The sequence below is a fragment of the Elephas maximus genome, chromosome 11, assembly GCF_024166365.1.
Source record: "Elephas maximus indicus isolate mEleMax1 chromosome 11, mEleMax1 primary haplotype, whole genome shotgun sequence".
NCBI lineage: Eukaryota > Metazoa > Chordata > Mammalia > Proboscidea > Elephantidae > Elephas > Elephas maximus.
Window position 1 is genome coordinate 70,905,540 of NC_064829.1, and position 26,477 is coordinate 70,932,016.

The 26,477-nt window shown below is 38.5% G+C and overlaps 1 protein-coding gene across 1 annotated transcript in view; it reads left to right on the forward strand.

Moving 5' to 3' along the window:
- ZCCHC2 (zinc finger CCHC-type containing 2) overlaps positions 1–24,561 on the forward strand; it is a 57,217-nt gene extending 32,656 nt beyond the window's left edge. Inside the window, exons 6-14 of the mRNA XM_049900469.1 lie at positions 968–1,062; positions 4,260–4,343; positions 6,069–6,126; positions 13,944–14,079; positions 15,375–15,439; positions 15,997–16,091; positions 16,723–16,851; positions 20,045–21,538; positions 22,467–24,561. Of these exons, the coding sequence (XP_049756426.1) occupies positions 968–1,062; positions 4,260–4,343; positions 6,069–6,126; positions 13,944–14,079; positions 15,375–15,439; positions 15,997–16,091; positions 16,723–16,851; positions 20,045–21,538; positions 22,467–22,534 (2,224 nt within the window). The 3' untranslated portion in view covers positions 22,535–24,561. The remainder of the gene's footprint in view (positions 1–967; positions 1,063–4,259; positions 4,344–6,068; positions 6,127–13,943; positions 14,080–15,374; positions 15,440–15,996; positions 16,092–16,722; positions 16,852–20,044; positions 21,539–22,466) is intronic.
- The last annotated feature ends 1,916 nt before the right edge of the window (positions 24,562–26,477 follow it).

Below are 26,477 nucleotides of genomic sequence, written 5' to 3' on the forward strand. Positions count from 1 at the left end.
AGTTCGTTAATAAAATATGAGACAAGTTGGTTTTCAAAAATAACAAATAACTTAGAATCATGGTATGATACACAGTGAACATGAACCATCAATTAGTCATGCCTTAGGATGTAGTAATACTTGTATAATACATACTAAGTAAGTAACTAACCTGATCACTGGGTTCCGTATTTCCCAGGACTCTTAGCATCCAAAACTTCCCAACCTCTTATGTACAGGGTGTGGGAAGGTACCTTAATGGTACAGCCAAATGGTACAGCCTATGAAGAAGACTAAAGAAGTTGCACTTCTTTTTCTGAGCAGAAAGGCGGCTGTTGGATCACTTGGGCAAAAGGCTGAAATAACACATTCTTGCCAGAATTGAAATCTTACCACTAGAGTATATAAAATTTAAAAAATTAAAAAGAAACTTGTGTTAATAGTTTCTTGGAAATACAGGCAGTCCTTGGGTTTTGAATGTCAGGCTTATATACAACCCGTAGTTATGTAAAGCCTCTTACATTAAAAATTTGAGGTACATACAATGGTTCATAATAACAGATGGGTGCTACTTTTTGACTTGTATCAGAACGTTATTGTTATTAATGTATCATTATGTTAAAGATGTCTTAGGGCACCTGGAAGTGTTTCTTTAATGTTTGTTACGTATAGAAAGAGAACACTATATACTATATACTGAGACAAACATTTGACTAACTGACGTTAGATACAAACTGGACCTAATTTCTACTTACATATGAATTGAGGCCTAAAGACTGACTTAGGAACAATGCGGAGGCTGCCTGTAAGGTTTAAATTTTACTCACTTCTATAGGAAATATGTTAGAAAGTGATATCCTTTTCTTCAGGGAAAAAAAGATTTTTTTATGCCTGAAATAAACTGCCGCTTAAGTTTACTTTATAATCTAAACTGGACTCTTGTGTATATTACATGAAATTAACAAATCTCTTTTCTTTTTCTATGCAGGCAGCTATTTTCAACTTCATCACAAGCATTTCTACAGAGTCAGAAAGTACACAACTTTTTCCAGTCCATATCGTCGGAATCTTTACACAGTCTCAGTAAGCAGTCTTCTGTTCCTCTGTCCAAATCTTAACTTTTTTCCCGGTTTGGGTCTCTTGCTTTATTGTGCCATCTTGTGTGGGGTTCCTTTGATTAAAGCCAAGGAGCAGTGGCATATAGTTTTGAAATATTTGTAGTTTTTAATGAATTTTGCACTGCAGTTTTTTAGAAAATAACGTATAAACACTATTTTAACCAGACTGATTCAAAGGCAAAGTCTAAATATCTTGAAAATTTTTGGACATACTTGATCCTTGAGGTGCTTGACAAAGCTGGCTTACAGATTGGAGAGATGTTAAATGTCAATTGTCTATTGCATGTTCTCTAATGTACTTTTCCTCCTGTGTTCCCTATCCCCATTAATGACCTTCCCACCCTTCCAGCAGCTCCAGCTGGGAACATCAGCCTGATATTTTCACTTCATATTTAAAGGCCAAGCCATGCAACACAGATGAGGTCCGCCCATTTCTTTTTCATTGTTGTAGATTAGGCCTTTCTTTCATGCATAAGCCATTTATCTGCAAAGCCTAGCCCTTCTCTCAAATTCCAGTTTCTCACTCCATTTTAACCTATCCCAGGATTAGCTGAAAATTAAATTTGTTGCTTAATGTGTTCAGACCCTTGATCTGAAATTCAGGCCTTGCTGTGAGCTTAATGCACCTCCTTTCTCATCTTCTGTGCTCTAACTGGAAAACCTGGTAGCGTAGTAGTTAAGTGCTACAGCTGCTAACCAAAGGGTCAGCAGTTCAAATCCGCCAGGTGCTCATCGGAAACTCTATGGGGCAGTTTTGCTCTGTTCTATAGGGTCGCTATGAATCGGAATTGACTCGATGGCACTGGGTTTGGCTTTTTGGTTTTGTGCTCTTAACTGCCTGAGGACTGGGCATTACTCAGTGCACCTGCCAGCCCCTGTCCTCAGGGTCTTTGCTCATTCTGAACCCTCACTTGGATGTCCTTCTGTGGCATGAAAGAGTCCCCAAGACCACTCAGTTTCCCACCAGATTCCAGCTTAGGGGTTCCCAAGGCTGTCCTCAGGTTTGACAGTTCACCAGAAGGACTCGCAGAGCTCACTGAAAGCTGTTGTATTTGCAGTTGTGGTTTATAACAGCAAAAGGCTACAGATTAAAATCAGCCAAGGGAAGAAGCACATGGGACAGAATCCAGCGGAGTTCCAAATGCGAAGCTATTGTCCTCTCCCAGTGGAGTTGTGGACAACACCGAGTCCTCGCAGCAATGATGTATGACAGTGTGCTCGGAGCACTGCAAACCAGTGAAGCTCGCCTGAGCCTTGGTGTCCAGAGTGTTTTCTGGGGCTTGGTCATGTGAGCATGTTTGACCACCTGCTGGCCGAACTTCAGTCTTCAGCTCCTCTAGAGAGTGAGCTGAAGTCACCACCGAAAGTTAAATTGTTGACTATCTGGTGCGGCCTGAGACCCAGAGCAAAACAAAGATTCTCTTATCAGACAGGGCATTCCAAGGGTTTAGAGTGCAAAGGCCAGACTTCTCTTTGGGGCAGGTTAATATTTCATTACACACCTTCCTTCTGTCACAGCCTGTTGAAATCACATTTGTTTTAAGACCCAGCTGAAATACCACCTCCATTGTGAAGCTTTCCCAGTTTTTCTTAGGTTTCCATAGTTCAGCTTTGCCCTGGCGTCATAACATTTGCCCAGTCTGCCTGTGCTTAGCTTTGTGCACACCTCTTCCAGCCTTCCTTTTTAAGAAGTATTTTGCCAATAAAATCGATGTGTGCTTTAGGAGAATTTCTCCTATCTTTAAATACAGCCACTATAGCAAAGAACTTCTTTTTTCTTTAAATCCTTTCTGCTTTCAACAAAATCGTATTTGACTTCACCTAAAGGGGGATGAAAATGCATATTTTCTCAATTTGAGGTGGGGGAAAGAAATATGAAAAATAATACAGTTGGATATTATAACATGTTGAATTAAATTTATAAATTCTTTTTTATTGTGTATATATGCCTTAAATATTTTAAACAGGTTATTAGCAATTAGAATTAAAATTTATGACTCTTCATAACTAGTTGACTGAGGCAAAGTGAACAGCTCCATGGTTAAATTTATGCCTGAATAGTGGCAGTAGTTTTTTTGTTTAAGAAAGAATCCTGATTATCCTAGAGATATATAGATTTAAGTCAGTGCTTTCTCCCTGAACCAAGTGTGAATACTTTTTAATGAATATCTATTAAAAAATGTCTGCAGTTCTTAATTCTAAAATGGCATTGAAGCAAAAGTTATACTTTTAGTTGAGATTAACAGGCTGCCCAGGAAAACTCACACAAGTGAGTAGTTTATATACAAACAATAGAAAACTCATTTTGAGAGCTTGACAGCATGCGATGCTTTAGAGGTTGGTAGATTTTGTGTTTTAAGTGTCAAATTGCTATAATATTCTGCGTCGAAGTATGTGATCTGGGATTGTGGAAAATCTTGTCAGGATAGTGTTCACGCATGTCCGAGCTGTTTCACCAGTGAACACAGTGTTGTCAGAGTTCATCTGCACATACTGTTTTTGAGAAATTGACAGCTCTACCTTTTTGTTCACCTGGGAAAGAGAGTAATACACCATATTCTCACAACTAACACAGAGTGAAAATTGATTAAACTCCTAAATAACTTAAAATGTTGAACTTAGGAATCATACCAGTCTGTATTTTAGTGGAGGGGTCATTTAGTGCTGTCTAATGTGTTCTGTGGATCAGTGCTGGTCCACAAATTGTTGTCACTGGCCTGTAATAAAAGAACAGAAGTTGAGAATAGACACTAAGAGACTTTTATAATAATTTGACATTGCCACAGCATTATTATTGTATTTTACAAAAGTTACAGTCCACAACAAATTGGAAATTAAAAAACAAACAAAAACAATGCCTCTTCTCCACCACAGATTGTTTGAGAAGCACGATGTAGTCCATCACCCTCATTTCACCCATGAGCAAACAACTCTGAGGTGACTTCCCTGGGCTACCTGGTTCTTCTGGGGAGAGCTCACTCCATGAGTCCAGTGTTTTGTGCTGAGTCAGCTGGTTTTCCTAAAGGGTCTAACTAGTAGAAATGTTCTCCTTACTACTAACCTTCCACTCTCATCTTCCCTGGGGGAAAAATAATCATTATCTTTATTTGACTCTATTTTGATTTTCTTAAGAAGTTAATAGTATTGAATACCTTCCTGCAGATAACTTACAATCCTCTCTGAAGACTTCCAAGATATTAGAACACTTAAAAGAAGACAGCTCAGAAGCTTCAAGTCAGGAAGAAGGTAAATGCTGATTCACTTGAAGAAGTCATTCTGCCGGATATTGGCGCAGGGATAGGCAAATAGACCACTGGACAGATTAAGGAGCCAAGAAACAGACATACGAGAACCTGGAATATGACAGAGGTAGCATTACAGATAAATGGAGAAAGAATGAAATACTCAATAAATGGTGTTGGCACATTTGGCTTTCCATATGAAAAAAAATGTATGTTATCCCTACTCACCATCCCCCCAAATTGCATATGAATAACAACTTATATGTAGAATATAAAACTTAAACCTTGAGAAGAAAATATAAGGTATCTGGGGAGAGAAGGATTTCTTAAACAAGGCAGAGCATGATCATAGTGGAAATCTTACTAATCTAAATTAGGATTTTCATATGACAGAAGAAATCATATAGTTAGAAGTCAAGCTACAGAATGGGAGATGATATTTGCAGCATATTTACAGTTAAAAGACCACATCTAGACTATAGAAAGATCCTCCTGTAAATCAACGAGAAAATCAACCCGAAAGAAATATGGACTAAAGACGTAAGCGGGCAATTCATAGAAGAAGAAACTTGAATGGCCATTAAACTGTTCGTCCTTGCTAGGAATCAGAAAAATGCAAATTAAAATAGCTGAGTTGTCATTTCATACTCAGTAGATGGGCAAAAAATTTTAAGGTCTTATTATCAAGAGTGATCAGTAATGGAACTCTCATTCACTGCTTATGGAAGTATAAATTGTTACAACTGTTTTTGGAAAGAAATTTGGCACTGTGTAGTAAAGTAGGAGATATTTTATGCTGCTGTCCCTCCGTTCTACTTTAAAAATTGTTGTGCATGGCCTCAAAGGGATATGGATGTGGTTCTCACAGTAGATAGCTGGAAATAACCTTAAGTGTTTTAAATGTTAGTAAAGCTCTAAATAAGTCGTGGTGTGATCATGGTAGGTGGCAATTAAAAAAGGATATTTATAGTATATGCCATAATTTTTGTAAATAACCCATACGTGGAAATAACACGCCCAAACAACGTGTCACATAGTGTGCTTATGAAAATGGTGCGGGTAGGGGTTTGCATGCTTGACAAGAATGTATATAATATATGCATTATTTGTATAAAAATACTGTACTGAAACGTGTCAACACTATATTTATAAGCACATATATAGGTAATAAAAATAAAAGCATGCTTCAGCAAAGTTCAAGGGTCTTGTTAATAGTTAACTTATGTAGAAAGTGAAATGAAATGAAGGCCTTCTGTTTTATCTGTTATATTTTGTTTTTAAAAAAGCATATGTAGCAAAATCTGGGAATTGGGTTCCTATTTTGCTTTTTATATTAATAGATATGCATGTTTTGAATATTGGAGACACTTCACTTTTTTAATGGTTTAAAATAAAGTCCTACCCAAAATTCGAAGTTGTGGATTTGCACTGGCATGCATATATTAGACTTTAATAGTTTTGGACAAGATTGATTTGCTCTCAAGGTGGAACACATTTGAGAGGATATTTAAGGAAATTCAACAGCTTGTTTTTTTTTTTTTGAAAACTTTTTATAGAAATTTTCTGTGTTGAGAAATGTTAAATGCTTAAAAGTGCTGAACACAATCTATTACGATTGTGTTAGCAGAGTCGTTTTGCCTGATTACATAAGTGGTAGCATCATCCTGTTGAGTTTTTGCTGAAGCCTTTAGTATAAGATAACAAATTAACTGCTTTTCCCCTCCTCTAGATGTCTTACAGCACACCGTCATCCACAAGAAACATACTGGGAAAAGTCCCGTTGTGAAGTGGGTATCTAATTTCTAAAACATAAACATCTTTATGCATTTTAAAATCAGTGTCACATTTAATTACTGATATATTTGGGTATAATTCTAGCATTTTGCTGTTTGCTTTGTTTGTCCCACCTTTTCTGTGTTTCCTTTTCTCTCCTTTCAGATTACTTTTTATTCTGTTTTTCTCTTCTGTAAGCCTTCATATACATTGATTTTCTGTTTTTCTAGTGGTTACCGTGGAGATTCTGTTAATGCATCTTTGATTTATTAAAATCTAATCTTAATTTGTGTTTGTATCGCTTCCCAGAAATCTGAGGACCTTAAATCACTATAACTACATTTATCTCCTCCTGACTTATAAATCATAGCTGTCATGTATTTTAATTCTATGTATATTTTAAGCCCCATGAAACCTTTTTTTCAGTAATCACTTAGGTTTTACCCATTCCATTGCTCTTCGTTCCTTCTGGTATTTCTTTTTTTCTTTATTGAACTTTAGATGAAGGTTTACAGAACAAACTACTTTCTCATCAAACACTTAATACACACATTGTTATACGGCATTGGTTAACAACCCCACGACATGTCAACACTCTCCCTTCTCAACCCTGGGTTCCCTGTTACTAGCTTTCCTGTTCCCTCCTACCTTCCAGTCCCTACCCCAGGGCTGGTATGCCCCTTTAGTCTTGTTTTTTTCCATGGGCCTGTTCAATCTTTGGCTGAAGGGTGAACCTCAGGAGTGACTTCATTACTGAGCTGAAAGGGTGTCCGGTGGCCTTACTCTCAGGGTTTCTCCAAATCTCTGTCAGGCCAGCAAGTCTGGTCTTCCTGTTTGAGTTAAAATTTTGTGATCCATTTTTCTCCAGCTCTGTCTAGGACCCTCTATTGTGATCCCTGTCAGAGCAGTCAGTGGTGGTAGCTGGGCACCATCTAGTTGTACTGGACTCAGTCTGGTGCAGGTCGTGTCGGATGTGATCCATTAGTCCTTGGGACTAATCTTTGCCTTGTGTCCTTAATTCTCTTCATTCCTCTTGCTCCCAAAGCGGTGAGACCAGTGGAGTATCCTAGATGGCCGCTCACAGACTTTTAAGACCCCAGACACTACTCAACCAGAGTACAATGTAGTACATTTTATTTCTAAACTTTCTTATGTCAGTTGAGCTAGATGTTCCCGAGACCATGGTCCCACAGCCCCCAGCCTAGCAGTTTGGTCCCTCAGGGAGTTTGGATGTGTCTATGGAGCTCTGATGGCCTTGCCTTATGCAGGCTGTGCTGGCTTGCCCAGTATTGTGTACTGTCTTACCCTTCACCAAAGTTACTGCTTATCTATTATCTATTAAGTGTTTTTCCATCCCCACCCCTCCCCTCCCTCGTAACCATCAAATATTATTTCTTTTTGTATGTAAACCTTTTCATGAGTTTTTACAGTAGTAGTCTCTTAGAATATTCATCCTTTTGTGATCGACTTACTTCACTCAGCATAATGTCCTCCAGATGCATCCATGTTACGAGATGCTTCCCAGGTTCATCGTTGTTCTTTAGCATTGCATAATACTCCATTGTGTGTATTACCACAGTTTGTTTATCTATTGAGCTGTTGATGGGCAACTAGGTTGTTTCCATCTTTTTGCTCTTGTGAACAGTGTTGGAATGAACATGGGTGTACATATATCTATTTGTGTGACAACTCTTATTCCTCTAAGATGTATTTCTAGGAGTGTGATTGCTGGATCATATGGTATTTCTATTTCTAGCTTTCTAAAGAAGTGCCATACCGTTTTCCAAAATGGTTGTATCATTTTGCATTCTCACCAGCACTGCATAAGAGTTCTGATCTCCCCCACAGCCTATCCAACATTTGTTATTTTCTGTTTTATTGACCGTGCTGGTAATGCTGGGGTGAGATGGTATCTCGTTGTGGTTTTTATTTGCATTTCTCTGATGGCTAGAGATCCTGAGCATTTCCTCATGTGTCTCTTCGCTGCTTGAATGTCTCCTTTGAAGTGTCTCTTCATTTCCTTTGCCCATTTTTTAGTTGATTTTTGTTTGTTTGTTTGTTACAGAGGTGTTGGATTTTCTTGTAGATTTTAGAGATTAAACCTTTGTCTGATTTGTAATAGCCAAAAATTTTTCCCAGCCCGTAGGTTCTGTTTTTACTCTTTTGGTGAAGTCTTTTGATGAGCATAAGTGTTTAATTTCTAGAAGATCCAAGTTATCTAGCTTATCCTCTGGAGCTTGTGTGTTGTTGGTTGTGATTTATATCCTGTTAATGCTGTGTATTAGGGCCTCTAGTGTTGATGCTATTTTTTCTTCTATGAACTTCATAGTTTTTGGCTTTATAATTAGGTCTTTGATCCATTTCGAGTTAGTTTTCTATATGATGTGAGGTATGGGTCCTGTTTCTTTTTTTTTTTTTTGCATGCGAACTTCCAGTTTTGCCAGCACCATTTGTTAAAAAAGACTGTCTTCTCCGCATTTGATGGACTTTGGGCCCTTGTTGAAGATCAGGGAACCATAGGTGGATGGATTTACGTCTGGGTTCTCAGTTCTGTTCCCATCGGTCAATGTATCTGTCGTTGTACCCGTACCAGGCTGTTTTGACTACCGTAGCTGTGTAGTACATTCTGAGGTCAGGTAGTGCGAGTCCTCCTACTTTATTCTTCTGCTTCTTTAGTGCTTGACTTATCCGGGGCCTCTTCCTTTCCATATAAAGTTAATGATAAATTTTTCCATCTCTTTAAAGAATATTTTTGGTATTCGGATCGGTATTACATTGTATTTGTAAATGCCTTTGGGTACAATTGTCATTTTCACAATGTTGAGTCTACCTATCCATGAGCATGGTATGTTTTTCCATTTACGTAGATCTCTTTTGGTTTCTTGCAGTACTGTTTTGTAGTTTTCTTTGTATAGGTCTTTTACGTTCCTGGTTAGATTTATTCCCAAGTATTTTAATTTATTAAGGGCTATTATAAATGGTATTGTTTTCCTGATTTCCTTTTCATCATTCTCTTTATTGGTGTATAGGAATCCAACTGATTACTGTATGTTTATCTTGTATCCTGCTACTGTGGTGAATCTTTCTGTTAGTTCCAGTAGTTTTCTTGTGGACTCTTTTGGATTTTCTAAGTATAGTATATCATCCACAAATAGGGATAGTTTAACTTCTTCGTTACCAATTTGTATGCCCTTTATTTGTGTTTCTTGCCTTATTTCTCTAGCCAAGACTTCCAACACTGTTAAATAGGAGTGGTGATAAAGGGCATCCTTGTCTCATTTCTGTTCTCAAGGGGAGTGTTTTCAGCCTCTCTCCATTGAGAATGTTGTTGGCCATTGATTTTACGTAGATGTCCTATATTATGTTGAGACATTTCCGTTCTGTACCTTTTTTATTGAGAGTTTTTATCAGGAATGGGTGTTGGACTTGGTTGAATGCCTTTTCTGCATTGATTGAGGTGATCATATGACTCTTTCCTTTTATTTACGTGGTGGATTACATTGATTGATTTTCTAGTGTTGAACCATCCTTGCATACCTGGTATGAATCCTGCTTGGTCATGGTGTATTATTTTTTTGATATGGTGCTGAATTCTGTTGGCTAGAATTTTGTTGAGAATATTTGCATCTATATTTATGAGAGAGAGATACTGGTCTGTAATTTTCTTTTTTAGTGGTGTCTTTGCCTGGCTTTGGTATCAGGGTTATGCTGGCTCCATAGAAGGAATTTGGAAGTATCGCTGCCTTTTCTACATTCTGAAATAGTTTGAGTAGTACTGGTGTAAGCTCTTCTCTGAATGTTTGGAGGAATTCTCCAGTAAAGCCATTTGGGCCAGGGCTTTTTTTTGGTTGGGAGTTTTTTTAATTACCTTTTCAGTCTCTCCTCGTTACGGGTCTGTTCAGATTTTCACCGTCATTTTGTGTTAGTTTGGGTAGGTAATGTGTCTCTAGAAATTTGTCCATTTCCTCTAGGTTTTCAAATTTGTTGGAGTATAATTTTTAGTAATACTCTGTTATGATCCTTTTTATTTCAGTTGGATCTGTTGTAATGTCCCCCTTTTCATTTCTTATTTGGATTATTTGCATTCTCTCCTGTTTTTCTTTTGTCTATTTGGCCAGTGGTTTGTCGATTTTGTTGATCCTTTCAAAGAGCCAACTTTTGGTTTTGTTGATTCTTTCTATTTTTCTATTCTCTATTTCATTTATTTCTGCTCCAATCTTTATTATTTCCTTTCTTCTGGTGGCTATGGGCCTCCTTTGCTGTTCTCTTTTTATTTGTTCAAGTTGTATAAATAATGTTTTGATTTTGTCCCTTCTTTTTTGATGTGTGTATCTAGTGCTATAAATTGACCTCTGAGGACTGCCTTTGCTTTGTCCCAAAGGTTTTTGTATGATGTGTTTTCATTCTTGTTTGATTCTAGGAAATTTTTGATTCCATCTTTGATTTCTTCTATTACGCAGTGGTTTTTAAGCAGAGTGTTGCTCAGTTTCCATGTAATTGAATTTTTTTTCCTTACTCTTCCTGTTGTTAATTTCTGCTTTGATGGCGTTGTAGTCAGAGAAGATACTTTGTGTTATCTCTGTGTTTTGGATTTTGTTGAGGGTTGCTCTGTGGCCTAAGATGTGGTCACTTCTGGAGAACATTCCATGTGCGCTGGAAAAGAATGTGTACTTTGCAGCTTTTGGGTGGAGTGTTCTATAAGATCAAGTTGGCTGATTGTGCTCTTTAGCTCTGTTGAGTTTCTTTATAGATACTCTGTTCTTTACTGAGAGTGGTGTGTTGAAGTATCCTACTATTATTGTGCAACTCTCTCTCCAGTGCTGTTAGAGTTTGTTTTATGTATTTTGGAGCACTGCCATTGGGTGCATAGATGTTTATTATGGTTAAGTCTTCATGATGGATTGTCCTTTTAATCATTATATAGTGCCCTTCTTTGTCTTTTATGGTGGATTTTGTTTTAAAGTCTATCATATCTGAGATTGGTATTGCCGCTTCTTGTCTTTTTTGGTAGTTATTTGCTTGATAACATATTTTTTCCATCCTTTGATCTTTAATTTACGTGTTTGTTTCTAAGGTGTGTCTCTTGTAGACAGCATATTGATTGATCCTGTTTTTTAATCCATTCTGTCACTCTGTGTCTCTTTATGGGTGCGTTTAAACCATTTACATTCAATGTAATTGTTGATAGGTATGAGTTTATTGCTGTCATTTTGTAGTACCTTTTTTTTTTGTGGTGCTAACGTCTTCCTTGTTCCTCTCACTCTTCTGTGCTGAGTTCCTTTTGTTTGTGGGTTCTTTTTCATTATTTTTTTTTGTAGATTTTATTTTTATTGAGACTTTGTTTTTCTTCTTCATTTTGTTGAGTAGGTTTGTTAACTTTCTTTATGATTACCTTGAAATTTACTCTTATCTTTCTAGGTTTGAACCAGTATATTATTACTTGGTATCGCCTTTCCTTCCTCTCCATTAGAAAGTTCTATGCCTGTACCGTTTATTCTCTTTATTGTTCTGACGTTGTTGTCATTTACAGATTTACCTCTCTGGTTCCATGTTGCAATTGTTTTGGTTTTGGATAGTCCTTGAGAGTTCATTTCCTAGTTTGGTATCTGACTGGTACAATCTTACGTCCTCGATTCAGGCTGTGGTCTAATGTTGTTTGTCCTCAGACCAAAGGACTCCCTTTAATAATTCTTAAAAGTTTAGTTTGGTTTTTACATATTCCCCATATTTCTTTTTAACTGGGAATGTCCAGATTTCACCGTCATATTTGAATGAAAGTTTTGCAGGATATATTATTCTTGGTTGGCAATTTTTTCTTTCAAGATTTTTTATATGTTATCCCATTGCCTTCTTACCTGCATGGTTTCTGCTGAATAATCAGAGTTTAGTCTTATTGTTTCTCCTCTGTATGTGACTTTTTGTTTTTCTCAAGCTGCTCACAGGATTTTTTCTTTGTCTTTGGTTTTAGTGAGTGTGATTATGATATATATGCCTTGGTGTTTTTCTTTTGGGGTCTATCCTATATGGGGTTCATTGAGCTTCTTGGGTGGTCAGCTTCTGATCATTCATGATATTAGGGAAGTTTTCTGTCAGCAATTCTTTAGTGATCTCTGTTTTTTTCCGTTTTCTCTCCCTGTTCTGGAACTTCGATCACTCTGATTTTTGCTTTTGATTGCATCTGACATAATTCTCAGGGGTTCTTCATTTTTCTTCATTCTTTTTCCTTGTTTTTCCTCAAACAGAGTTGTATGCAAGTGTTTGTCTTTAATTTCACTAATCCTGTCTTCCATTGTTTCAGACCTGCTCCTCAGCCCTTCTATGACACTGTCCATTTCTGAAATCTTGTTTATCTTTTGGATTTCTAACTGTTGACTTTGTATGATTTCTAGTTGTTCCTTCTGGTATTTCTAAGCATTCATCTGTGATTGTTTTCCTTCTAACTGATGTATTAGTATTTCCTGTAGTCACATCTGCCAGCAATAAGTCCACTTGGTTTTTGTCTGAAAAAAATGTTTATTTTGCCTGTATTTTTTAAAGATGCTTTTGTTGGGTGTAGGATTCTAGGTTGGCAGTTACTTTCTGTTAGTGCTTTGAAACTATTATTTCACAGACTTTTGGCCTAGTGCTTTGCTCCCTTGTGTTATATCCTCTCGGCTTACCTCAGATTTCTGCTGCAGATGCAGTAGACGGTTTGTGTGGGATCACACTCGCCTCCTGATAGTGCCATCCCACCTCAAGCTTGGGACACAAGTCTTACATGTTCTGCCTCAGGGCCTTTTTGATTCTGCATGGCCCTCGAGCATTGTCCAGAAGTGAAAGGGGTTTCACCTGCCCAGGGTCAGCTCTAAACTGATGGGGAGCTCTAGCTTCCTGTCCTTTGGGTAGATAGTTTTGGAAGGCCCCAGCAGTTTTGAACCTCTGTTGCTTATAGTGGCAACTTCCCTAATGGATCCTCCTGTTGGTTTTTCTTTCTTTCCTTTCTTACTCTCCCTACACCTTTGCTCTTGCTTCCTGGTATCACCTCCCAAGTGAACTGTGTCATTCCAGACTCTGCTTCTGGGGGACACTCAAACTTAACATATCTGCCTTCTGTTGTTTCTGTCACTCATTGTTGTTCCTTTGAAGGTAATAATTTTTTTTCCTTTGATTGCTTTTAAGACATTTTTTTCATTGTCTGGTTTTCATCAGTTTTCCTGTGATAATGGTTTATAATTTTTTTTGGAATTAATTCTGTTTCTTAAAATTGTAGCTTGATATCTTTGGCTTGAGAAAAGTCCAGTCACTTTCTCTTCAGAGGCTGCATCTGCCTGATTCTCTCTCTTCCTCCTGAGACTCCAAGTCATTGGATGTATGTAGATTTTCACCATGTCCAACATACCTTTTACACTCTTTTTTCCATCTGTTTTTTTCTCTCAGTGCGTATGTCTATTTTCTTCTGATCAAATTTCCTCTTCACTAATTTTCTTCATCTATTTTCCACCCAGTAAGTTGTTAATTTCAGTTTATTTTTACTGTTCTAGAATTATATCTGGTTCTTTTTGTATATTCCATTGTACTTCTAAAATGCTCAACCTTTTTTTTATCCTTTGAGCACATTAAGCATGATTATTTTCAGGTCCACATCCCTTAACTCCATTATCTGGATCTGGTTTATTTCCCAGAGTATATACATTTCTTTTTCCTTTAGAGCTATTTCTAGGCATTCTGTAAAAAAAAAAATGATACATTGAATAAAGGGTGACTATAGCTTCTCCACTGCATAATGTAACAGTTTAGATTGTTGAGGACCTATTTTCATACTTTAAAGCCATATAAACCTTTCTTTTGATAGCACTGTTGGTACGAGTTGCTCTCCAATGGATGGGCTTACCATGCAGTATTCTGAACAGAATGGGATTGTGGATTGGAGGAAGCAAAGCTATACAGCCATACAGCACCCAGAGCACTGTGTGACCTTAGCTGACCAGGTATAGGGTTTTTAAAAAGTTTTTTTGTTGTCACATGGTTAAAATATTGCTACTTACAAGAGAATTGAGTTCTATAAATACTCTCTCAGGTAGTATATCTGGCAGGAAGAAACGAAGGAATGTTCAGGTGTTAGATTTTAAACTGCTTTATATGATCTAAGCTTTTCTGAGAACTGAAAAATTGTATAGATTAAGTCGGAATCGACTCAACAGCACTGGTTTTTTTTTTTAGATTACTTTTATCGTTCATGTAAAGTTAGTATGCTTTAATAAAAAACAAAAACCAAACCCATTGCCGTCGAGTCGATTCGGACTCATATCAGCCACATAGGACAGAGTAGAACTGCCCCATAGAGTTTCCAAGGAGCTTCTGGTGGATTCAAACTGCCAACCTTTGGTTAGCAGGCATAGCACTTAAGCAGTACGCCACCAGGGTTTCCAGGTATACTTTCGTATGACACCTAAAATGTTCATTCTAACTAGGGGGCACATTAACTTGGTAATACAAATTTTCTTGCTTTTGAAATAGTTGTTTACATTTCAGTCACTACCTTGCTATTGGTGCTGTGAATTTTAAAGCTGACCTACTTTCATGAGTAGTTGGGCCAATTGACTGGCATTCCTGCATGTAATTGGGAAATACTTGCTTTCTTATGATTTGGGTGCAGAGAGTAGAATGTTCTCAAGTATGTTAATATAATATGGCAGTACAGATAAGGGGAAATGATACCGTCGCTGGTATGAAGAGAGCTTTCTTCCTCTGTCTAGAAGATAGATTTGTTAACCTAATTTTATCTTTGGTCAGGGCTCAGATCAAATGTTAACCCTTCCTGGAATGTGTCTTAATCTAAAGCATTAAAGTATATTTCGAGAAATTGTAAGTTGTCTCAGTCGTACTTATTTGGTGACTTATTTTCAAAACCCATGTGATTTTTCCCCCTTTATAAAGTTAACAAAGAACATATGTGTTGACAGTTTTACTCACCTGCGCTTTTAGAGAATACTAATAAACCTGTAACCTGTGCCAGTCACTTCATTGTGTTTAGTATTGTGATCAGAAGAAAGGATACAGGTCCATTTTAAAAACAAAATAGGAATATTTCTCATGATTAGTATTGTCACAGAAAATGCAAAATTTAATGGCTCAGGTAGATGACTTCAAAATAGGTTGGAAATAAAAATGTATTAGCATATACGACTGGGAATGTTGCATTTTCGGTTTGTTATCAGAACAAGAGGATGCCTGCATGACCATGGATTAGCTTCATCTGATTTCTTTTTATTCTTTCTTCCAGCATTCAGCCGACAAATGGAGCTTATCTTCAAAAAATAAGAAGAAGGGAAAGCCACAAATAGAAAAGTAGGTTCAATTTGGTGCATCCAGTAGAGGTTGGTAAGGAAAGACAATATCACGTCATATTTTATTGTGGACATGTTTACTTTGTATATAAATAGCATCTTTCCATTAGTTTTCTTTATACTTTTATTCTAGACTTTATTCCTTTAATTCAAAATATTAACGTGTACAGGTGATAAAGCTGTTGTCAAATAGCATATTCTGTTTGGAAGGGTAAAACTCTCAGAACTGTACACTAAAAAGAGTGAATCTTGTATTGAATTATACCTTGCTAAAAAGTTTTAATTATAAAACAAATTTTTTGAGGGTAATTTTGCTAATACTGTACTTAATTTGGAAACCTGGTGACATAGTGGTTAAGCGCTACAGCTGTTAACCAAAAGGTCAGCAATTTGAATCCACCAGGCGCCCCTTGGAAACCCTATGGAGTAGTTCTACTCTGTCCTGTAGGGTTGCTATGAGTCGAAATTGATGCAGTGGCAATGGGTTTTGGTTTGGTATTTAATTTGATTTGTAGAGAACCTTAGAAAATGTAGGTAACATGTATACATTTGGTTTAGGGAGAAAATTAAGAACAATGACAACAGACTGAGTAGCAGAATAAATGGCATTAGACTCTCCACTCCTCAGCATGTCCATGATGGTTCTGTGAAAGGTAAGAAAGGTTGTTTTTCTTTCAAATACCTGTTGCCTAAATATACTTAGCATCATACTTATTATATCAGTAGGCATTGAGTTGCCATGTCAGATCCTAATATATTTTTATCTTGCATTGATGTAAAGCAGTCTCTGAATTAAGCAATTCTGAGATGTTAATGGAGTTAATTGAAGCAATATAATTCAGCCATAGAGGCAAGCATTTCCTTTGCCACAGTTATATTTACCTACCTTTTTCTTTCCTTTGGCGGCAGCAGTCTCCTAACTTGTCTCCTTCTCAAGCCAATCTCTGCCCAAGAGCGGAGGCTCAGAGAACATGGAAGATCTTCCCACTTCTTTGCAGGCCATCCTTATGGAAGTCTTCCAGCATGAGAGTCTACCAGTTTCTTAAAGTCAATTAGATTGACTTGTTTCTTTATACCATTGGTTTAAGAATGTATTTATCAATTATTTTCAATTAAAATTATGGTTTAATAAAGAATTTTCACCTGGGCCAAGGACAAACTTTTTAAGTGGTTGTAGGAAAACTGAAAACATATTTACAGCTGCAACTAATTTCTAATGATTTAATTCAGAAAGTAATTTAACTCCATGGCCTGATTTTTTAAAAATGGAGTTGTTCTTTTTAGATGTGAATTTGGACATTGGATCTGGACATGATACGTGTGGAGAAACATCTTCAGAGAGTTACAGTTCTCCATCTAGCCCACGACATGATGGAAGAGAAAGCTTTGAGAGTGAAGAAGAGAAAGACAGAGGTTTGCTGTTTGGTGGTGGGGGTGGGACGTGAGCGGAGCTGGGGAATGGTGGTGGGAAATGTGTATTGCCTCTTAAAAATCAAACTCAAATATAAGCAGTTTTATGTTCCTATAAGTGTTATTATGGATTTAAAATTGTTATAAAGGGTATTTTACAACCAATTCCTTAGCAGTTCTCAGCAGTGTTGATTTTAAATTTACTCACTGCATACGAAATTAAATCAAAAAAAGAAAGTTGTAACAAAATGTAGAGTTAGTGTAGAAAGATCGAAAATATGTATATTGTTAGGTACATATGTGTTTATAATTTTTCTGTCTTCCTGATAGATTGATGCTTTTATCATTATAAAATATCCTCTTTATCTCTACTAATAACCACTCCAGCTTTCTTGGACACTGCTTGTGTGATGTCTCTTTTTCCATCGTTTTACCTTTTAGGTTTAACTTACTTGAGTCTCTGAATCTTGGGTGCATCTCTTATAGACAACATATATATAGTTGGGTCTTTTTTTTTTTTTTTTCATTCTGCCACTCTCTGCTCCTTGATTGGAGTGGACTGTGTAAGCCATTTACATTTAATGTAATTGCTGATAAGGTAGGATTTACATCTGCCCGTTAGCTGCGTGTTTTCTGTGTGTCTCATGTCTTCCCCTTTGTGCAGAGCCCCAAAGGACTGTTAGTTTTCAAGGCTGCCTTAGAGCTAGAGAAAGGAGGATGGGATTAGGGCAAATTAAAATATCACAAGGCTTGCCGTTCTTACTTAGATTCAGGTTGTTGCATGCCATTAGTTAATTTCCATTTTTCTGAAAAAGTTGATTTTGAAATTTCCACCAGTGTTCTTACTGCTTTTATGAAGGAGAAGATTTTTGGGATCCCTCCTCTGTCATCCAGGAAGTACGATTTCCTGGGGAATGTGTGTGTTGAATGAGGATGGAGTTCTTTACACATGATAACAGCATCCGGCTGGTAACACTTGGACATAGGTGCACCCATGCTGGGCAGAATCAAATTGTTTCTATTGTGTCACCTTCATATAGTGATCTTAGCACAACACTTCAGCCACGTGTAGTTTCTTTGGGTGCAGTCTGAGCTCTTCTGAGCCTCAGCTTCTGTGTTAAATTATCAGGTCATGTTTGGAGCTGTGGCAGTTGTGTTGCTACATCACGTACAATTAAAGCCAGTCTGCTTTGTATCTTGTAGTCATGCCAAATGTAGTGACTGCACTGCCAGCTCTCCTCACCTGAGGAGCACCATGTTTCTGATCTGCAATTCCCCCATGAGAGAAAAAAATGGAAGTAACCTCTCACAGAGCTGTTGTGAAAGCTAAATGAGAATTTATATGCCTTACCCAGAAAAGACAGGCTTTGAGCACAGCTCATTTCACATATTATGGTTGATCCTGTAGGATGCACGAATAACTCTGTGGCTCTGTAGCTAACAGTGCAGATCTGGCCTCCATGTCACAGGTTTTCAAATACTGCTGTACACTTGAGGGAACTTTGCAGCAGCCTGTTGTCACATAGCATGGGATGGTGGGTCTCTGGAGGAGTTTTTAATATGACTCAGTTATTAAGTGACTTAATGAGCCTTCCCTAAATAAAAGGATCATTTAGGACTTGCTGAAAACAGCTAAAATATCCACTTTGATAGAGGGCTTTAGCCATTTTTAGAATGTTGAGTGCATGAAAAGGTTGCTTTGAAAAGCACGTGACTTTGTTGTTACTGTTGTTCTTGCTTGTGGTGGGTTTTGTTACTGTTGTGTTCTTTTTAAGATTTTATACTTTTCTAAGTAAGTGCAAAAAAGGATGACACTTATTTCTAAATAACTAGTTGAGTCCTTAAAATGGTCAGGAAACCATTTGGAACCATTTAAAATCATAGAACCCTGCACTATGACTTAAGATTTCAACAAAGCCCCATTCGTATAGAAATTTAATTAGACATCCGAAAAATGTTCCAGCTTCTTTTGGAATTAAATATTAAACTTTGACCCTGCACTGGTATGATGGTACAGGTATAGTGCTTTAAATAAATCATAAAACTTTGGATACTTTTTGTTTTGCAAAGTTCAGCAAGAAATATCCCAACTAGGGGAAGTTTATCCTAGAACCATTTGCTCATTAATTTAATTTCTAATATAAATTATTAAAAGTTGCGTTAATAACTATGGCAGTAAGTAGATTTCTGCTTAATCTTTCTCCAAGAAGACGAGTCTGATTTTAGTAGTCTCTTTCAAGAAAGTTGAACATTTTAAACTGTATGTAATCAGTTACCTTAATAAATAAACATCTTAAGTACATACGTAATACAATTAACTTATGTTTATGAGCAGACATGTTTAAAAATAGATGCGACCTTTAATTGGATGGTCTGTGTATACACCAATGCAGTATGTGGGTTTATGATTTTTACACGTTGTGAATTAGGTGTTATCTTGTGCCCTCTTTATACCAAAAGTCAAGAATCTCAAAAGGAAGTCTAGATTGAAGTTATTTCTGGATACAAGTGTAAGAGCGATGTGGTAGCGAAACCAAATGCAGTGTGATTTCACACCTGCCGCTCTGCTCTTTGGATTTTGGAATGATGGCTGGGGGCTCGTATTTGCCTTGTTCCTTGTGTTCTGTACACTGGTTTTATGATGGTAATACTGGTTTTAAATTTTCTTTCCCCTGTTGAAATCTTTAAGACTAAGCATGTTTATTCCATTCTAAAAACAATCTCTTTTCCATCCCCTTCCTCTAGATGTTTGATTTAAATATAGTCTTGATGAAATCCTTTAAATTTATCATTTATCTGAGACAAAGACGGAGAACTTGAGTTTGGCAGTGTAGAATGTAAACCAAGTGGATTGCCAAAGTTGTTTAAAGTTAAAAGGACGTCATACTTGTCTCAGTGTCAAGGTGGGACTGAGTAAATCTGTGTCCTATACTGTGCTTCGTTCAGTCTCAGTTAACCTTTTGTTTCATTTTGCTTATCTTCCTGTGTTTTGTAAATGATGCGTGGATATGTCGATGATCCGTAGAAAGCCGGAAGTCAAAAGAAGATCAGATTGGGCAGTCAGGAAACATGACAGAGGGTCACGTCTATCCCAGTTCCAAACTTCAGAGTTAATTTTAGTTAATATTTTTTGTTTCTAGAAAGAAAGATGGAACTTACACTTGTGTTCCTGTCTATTCACATTTTTTTCCCCTAGATACAGACAGCAATTCTGAGGACTCTGGGAATCCAGCAACAACCAGGTTTACGGGTTATGGTTCTGTCAACCAGACTGTCACTGTCAAGCCTCCTGTTCAGATTGCTTCACTAGGAAATGAGAATGGAAGCCTCTTGGAAGATCCCTTGAACTTCCCCAAGTATCAGCATATTTCTTTTATGCCAACTTTACACTGTGTCGTGCACAATGGTGCCCCAAAGCCTGAGGTGGTTGTTCCTCCACCCAAATCCGTGGATGGCAAAACAATAGGGATGCTGGTTCCTAGTCCTGTGGCTATTTCTGCAATTAGAGAGTCCGCAAATTCAACCCCTGTTGGAATACTTGGGCCAGCAGCTTCTACTGGAGAATCAGAAAAGCATCTTGAATTACTGGCTTCCCCTTTACCTATTCCGTCAACTTTCCTTCAACATAGTAGTACTCCTGCTTTGCACCTAACAATTCAGAGGCTAAAATTACCACCACCACAGGGATCTTCTGAGAGCTGCACCGTTAACGTCCCACAGCAGTCAGCTGGGAGTCTGAACGTCGGATCACCAAACACTGCCTTCATTCCTGTCCATAACCCAGGTAGTTTTCCAGGATCGCCTGTTGCTACCACAGACCCCATCACAAAACCTGCATCCCAAGTGGTAGGACTAAATCAAATGGTGCCTCAAGTTGAGGGAAACACAGGAACACTCCCTCAGCCTACCAATGTGAAGGTAGTTCTCCCAGCAGCAGGCCTCTCAGCTGCACAGCCACCAGCTTCCTACCCTTTACCAGGCTCACCCCTTGCTGCCGGTGTGTTACCCAACCAGAGTTCCAATGTGCTAAACACGGCAGCAGCTTCCACTCAGCCTGCGAGCGCAGGCCTCAGCCAGGTCCAGCCGACTGTTCCTCCTGCAGTTCCCACCCACACCCCAGGCCCTGCCCCGAGTCCAAGCCCCGCTTTGACACACAGCACTGCTCAGAGTGACAGCACATCCTACATCAGTGCTGTGGGCAATACGAACGCTAATGGGACAATATTGCCGCCGCAGCAGATGGGCTCCGGTCCTTGTGGTTCTTGTGGGCGAAGGTGTAGCTGTGGGACCAGTGGGAACCTTCAGCTCAACAGTTACTATTATCCTAATCCGATGCCCGGACCAATGTACCGAGTCCCATCCTTCTTTACTCTGCCGTCCATTTGCAACGGCAGCTACCTCAACCAAGCACATCAGAGCAATGGAAACCAACTTCCTTTCTTTTTGCCTCAGACGCCATATGCAAATGGACTGATGCATGACCCAGTCATGGGGAGCCAAGCCAACTATGGCATCCAACAGATGGCAGGATTTGGGAGATTCTACCCTGTGTACCCAGCACCTAATGTAGTTGCCAACACCAATGGTTCAGGGCCCAAGAAGAACGGGAACGTGTCCTGTTACAATTGTGGTGTAAGCGGACACTATGCACAGGACTGTAAGCAGTCGTCCATGGAGGCCAATCAACAAGGTAATCACGATAACTCCCAGAGGACTTGTTTTTGAGTTTGCCCGTTTTCTCCTGACCTTAGTGATCATGGTGATTTTCTGGTAACAGAAAGATCTGTTTGTGTGTCCACTTAATGTGTGTTGTGGTTTCAGTGACAAATCATAAAATGCAAGTGTCAAGACCTAGTAGTATAGGCCCAGGGTGCACAGAACACAAGGAAGTTCAGAGGAATTCAGTCTCCCAGTAAGCAGTCAGCTAAAGGCACTTTGCAAGGACTCGAATGGGAATTTGCATTCTCCAGTGTCAGAGCGCTTGCTTGCAGCACTTTTGTAAAGCTACAACCCTGTTTCGTATAGTAAGCAAAATTTTTAAAAACTGAAAAACTAGGACGCAATCTAGCCTTCCAACATGCGAGGTTTTAGAAACTAGTGTAACTCTGCATAACCAGCTGGCCTTCAACGCACTTTCCCTGTATTACCCCTTTCCTTCCCAGCAAACAAGCCGAAGATCCAAGATTTTATTGTATTTACAGATTCGGGAGTATGGGGATTTGAATTTAATATTCTCACCACCAGAGAGGACAAGAACAGGCCCGTAAATACTAAGTCTGAATAAGATCCCAAATTTAGTGTTAACCTCAAACTGTCGTCTGTCACTCTCATTTGGCCTTCGTCATTTTGCCAGATCCTGCCCCCAAAAAGAAAGAAGTTTTGAATTGGGAGTAATTACTTGGCAGTTTTAAAGAAAAGACAAAGTTTGATAGCTTTAGGTTGAACTTGAAGCACACACCTCATATCCCTTTTTTAAAGTGGCTTTATTTACCATTTTGTAATTTGTAAGTGCTGACGAAGGTGCCTTCTGAAGAGCATGCCCGTTTGATATCTTGTAGTGGTTTGTGATACCTTGAATTGTACGCAGTGACTTAGCGGTTCTGTCTTTCCCATTTTAGGCACTTACAGACTGAGATACGCACCTCCCCTCCCCCCTTCTAATGATACGTTGGACTCTGCAGACTGAAACAAGTAAAGCTTGCCTACTTAATACCCTCAAGTGTGGGGAAGTTTGGTGGGGTCTGGAGGGGAGGAGAGGAAAGGTATTTTGTTGGTTTTTTTGTCTTCACATTTCCTAGATTTCTATGCAGTTGGAAGTTTTCATTTCTCTTGTACCAATGTCCACAACAAAAGACGAATGCAATGCTTTTGAGCCTCTGGTCGGTCTCCTGGCTCAACAACAGGCTTCTATGTATGATATGTGTAATTTAAACACATGAACAAACTTATCAAATGGAAAATGTTGATGCGTGCTTTTTTTTTTTTTTACACTGAAATACTTGCTGTGTGCAATGTTTACGGAATCTTGAAAACTGTGTATTTGACCCTTTTTTTTTACAACACTGGTGACAGTCATATGGTTTTGAAAAAAAGAAACTTTGCTTCTTCCCCAGCTTTTCTCACTTTCGCCCCAAGCAAGCACTTCTCCCCACCCGCTTCTCCGGCCTACAGGAGCAGCTGGCAGTGGGCTTGTCCACACTCGGGCACACTGCTCCACAGAGGATTGGAGGGTAAAATGTCTCCACCTTCATCTCCCTGGAGAGCTCACGTTCCCCCAGTAGTGTGTCTGTATGTAAGAAACAGCATCATATAAATACATATATGCAGCGTTTGTTGTCCAAATAAAAATTAAAATAAGTAAAAGAGAGGAAGAAGTGAAACCATATGAAACTGAAAAGATATGAAATGGACAAAGAGCTTTTTCTTAAAAAAAAAAAAAAAAAACTTTTTAACTTCCATCATACTTTTTTAGCCTGTTGCTCCTGAGAGACGCAAAATGAACAAACCAGTGTGATTGTTGTTCTCCTGTGTGTTTGTGTTTGTAATGAAAGTTAACAGCCACCTTTACTTCCTGTAGTCTACTACTGTGTCATGGTAAAAGAGACGCTACTTGAGTAAAAAACTGTTCCTTTCCCGTACCAGCTGTCACAGTGTTACATTGTGTTTAAGATGTGTATGGTTTATTTCAATCTAAACAGAAGCTGCGGGTTTCTACAAAAAGTCAGGTATTTGTGCCCTCCCCTGTCTCTAGAGCAAAGTCACTTTGTAACCGTTTCCCACTAGGCACAACTTCAGCGGGAAAGCCGAGTTCCTAGGGTGTGGAGACGCTGTTAATCATGTCAGTGTCACGTCACTAAGTTTAATATGCTGCTGTTTAAAAAAAAAAAAAAGTTTTTTTTTAAAGCCAATCTATGTACTAAATTGCTTCCAGGTAATTTTTGATTTCCTAAAGTGCACTGAGGTTATCTGGAAGATTGGGTGTATCTTTTGGTGATTGCTGCGTTCAGCGGCAGCGAACAACCTCCACTGTAGAGTCAGCCGTGGGCTTAAGGGGCGGGGGCTGGTGTGTTCCCATTCCTTAGCACACAGCAAAAACATTCGATTTTTGTTGTGTGGAGTCACATTGGTATGCAGCAGAGGAACTTAAATATTTGGTTTTGGCTCAGAAGCCTAACAGATTGCTAGACAAAAGGAAAAACTTGAAGAAAAAAAAAAGCTTAATTTAATGCTTCATAGGTAGCATTTATATTTATAGCACCAACATACACTTTGAAACGTTTCTTTCAGGGGTGGGAGATGTGGGAAAGGGGTGGGTGGAAGGGGCAGATGAAAGCTTTAATTTAAAAAGAAAAAAGTTTGAGTAAAGGAAATTATTTTGATTAAATATATTTTATTTGATCTGGGTATTTTTGGACCACATTATTAAATTAATTGTTAAGCCGCAGTTGAGTTGTTCAAGTGAAAGTTTTGATAAGCCACGTATGGATTGCATTGTGAATCACTTGCCAGTTGTACTTTATGGAGCTTATTTTATGATTTAAAATACTGTACTGTACATAGGAGGTATGTTACCTTCTCCTTATTTGTATGTTTACCATATACTTTGATATTTGAAATGTTATGTACTGGAAAGGCCACTTATATTTCTAGAACAGATTGGATTTTATGCAACCTTTTTTCCTTGAATTAACAGCAATAAAAAAAAATGAAAAACAGCTTAAGAATTGTGGTTTATTGCAAATTTCATATAAGTGAAAGATAAGACCTCGTACATGGTGCGGGGGAAGGAATTTCTTGTTTGTTTTAAGGAGTCAACCCATTTTCCTGGTAATGTGGGCAGTGAATCCCAAAGTGGTCTGCTGTCTGGAGGTCTGTGCTTGTTGAGCACACCTGTGTGAACAAGAGGCAGTCCTGCCGACACAGAGCCTGTGTGTCTGGTTCGGGTCTTCCCAGGAAGTGTAAAGGGCCTAATAGGGTTTCTCAAATTTGTTAATATTATTTCATTAGCCAGACAGCTGTCTCAGCACAGTGTTGGGTATCTTTTGTTCCTTGGTTCTATCTTCTATAACCCAGTCTCAGGTCAAAGTTTTCAAACAGTAATTTACAAGAGACTGTTGGGCTGTCTTTGGAAGTACCCATCGAAGGACCATGTCTTGTAGTGGTGGTGTGCTGCCCAAACCCTGCCAGTCGTTCCTCAGGCTTTCTGTGCAGTCAGGGCTCTAGCTCTCAGCAAGCCTCCAGAGCCTCTGTTGTCCAGTGGAGCAGTAGGTTTGAAATGATGAGAGTATCCTTGGTTGTTTACAGTGCCCCAGCTTTGTGCTTTAGTCAAGAAATGCACATCTAAAACCAAAAACCAAACCTGTTGCCGTCAAGTCAATTCCGACTCGTAGCGACCCTATAGGACAGAGTAAAACTGCCCCATAGAGTTCCCAAGGAGCATCTAGCGGATTCAGACTGCCGACCTTTTGGTTAGCAGCCATAGCACTTAACCACTACACCACCAGGGTTACCACACCTATGTGTAATGTACGTAAAGTCACAAACCACCTTCCAAATAACTAGAATGTCTCCAATGTCAATATTATCTGTGCTTACCAGTATTACCTATCCCATCTCTCCTTCATCCACTACACTAAGACAGCCACTACCCTACATTTTTATTCCCTTGCTTTTTTCTGCTACCTCACATATTTTATTCCCCCGAAATATACAGTTTTATTTTGCTTTTCTAGATCGTTATAAAAAGGGTTTGCTGTACTGAGTCTTCTGTAACTTGCTCTGCTCATCAGGCTTCATGGTCCTGATGTATGTTCCTACAGCTTATTCACTTGCACTACTTAATAGTGTGTGGAATATGTATATAATTTGTCCAGTATTCTCTCAACAGGTATTTGGGTTGTTTTCATTTTTGGCTATTACAAACAGCACTACGAGGAACATTTTTGTACCTGTCTCCTGATTCATATATGTAAGCATTCTCTAGGGTATGTATCTAACTGCAGTTGCTGGTTGGAGGACTCACGGGTACTCAGTTTTCCAAGACCTTGTCGTATTGTTTTCCAGGTGTTCTGCACTCACACCTCAATACACAAGAGACCTCTCAATCCATATGCTCACACCCTCCACAGATGATAATAGTGTAGTGCTGTGGAAGAAGGCTCGGCCAGGGAGAAATAAGTGTAGCCTGGAGATGTTCCGTAAGGCTTCGTTGGCCAACCTTGAGGACCTAGACTAAGGTATTGATTGGTACTGGGAAAACCCAGTCTAAGTGGGAAGAGTTGACTTGGTGTTACCAATTTAGAAAAGAGTGGAATGATACAGAGAAGGAACCTCGAGCTTCTGAGCTTCATTTTCCCTAGCTATAAAATGAGATTGTTTATTTTAAATTATGTAGTTACGAAATGATATGGAAAAGGTCCAATGAAATAGCACTTAGAAGGCACTCACATGTGAGTTAAATTTTGATGAACAGGACTGTGATACTGTTTGAAGAGATGGAAAATATGGAAGACAATTTGGCCTAGGAGTGAAGGTGATGGTTTTTGGGTGGTGAGGAACTTAGCAAACGTAGCTCTGCATTAGATTACTTAATGTGGCTCTATCTACCAAAAGAAAAAAAAGTTTGTTGC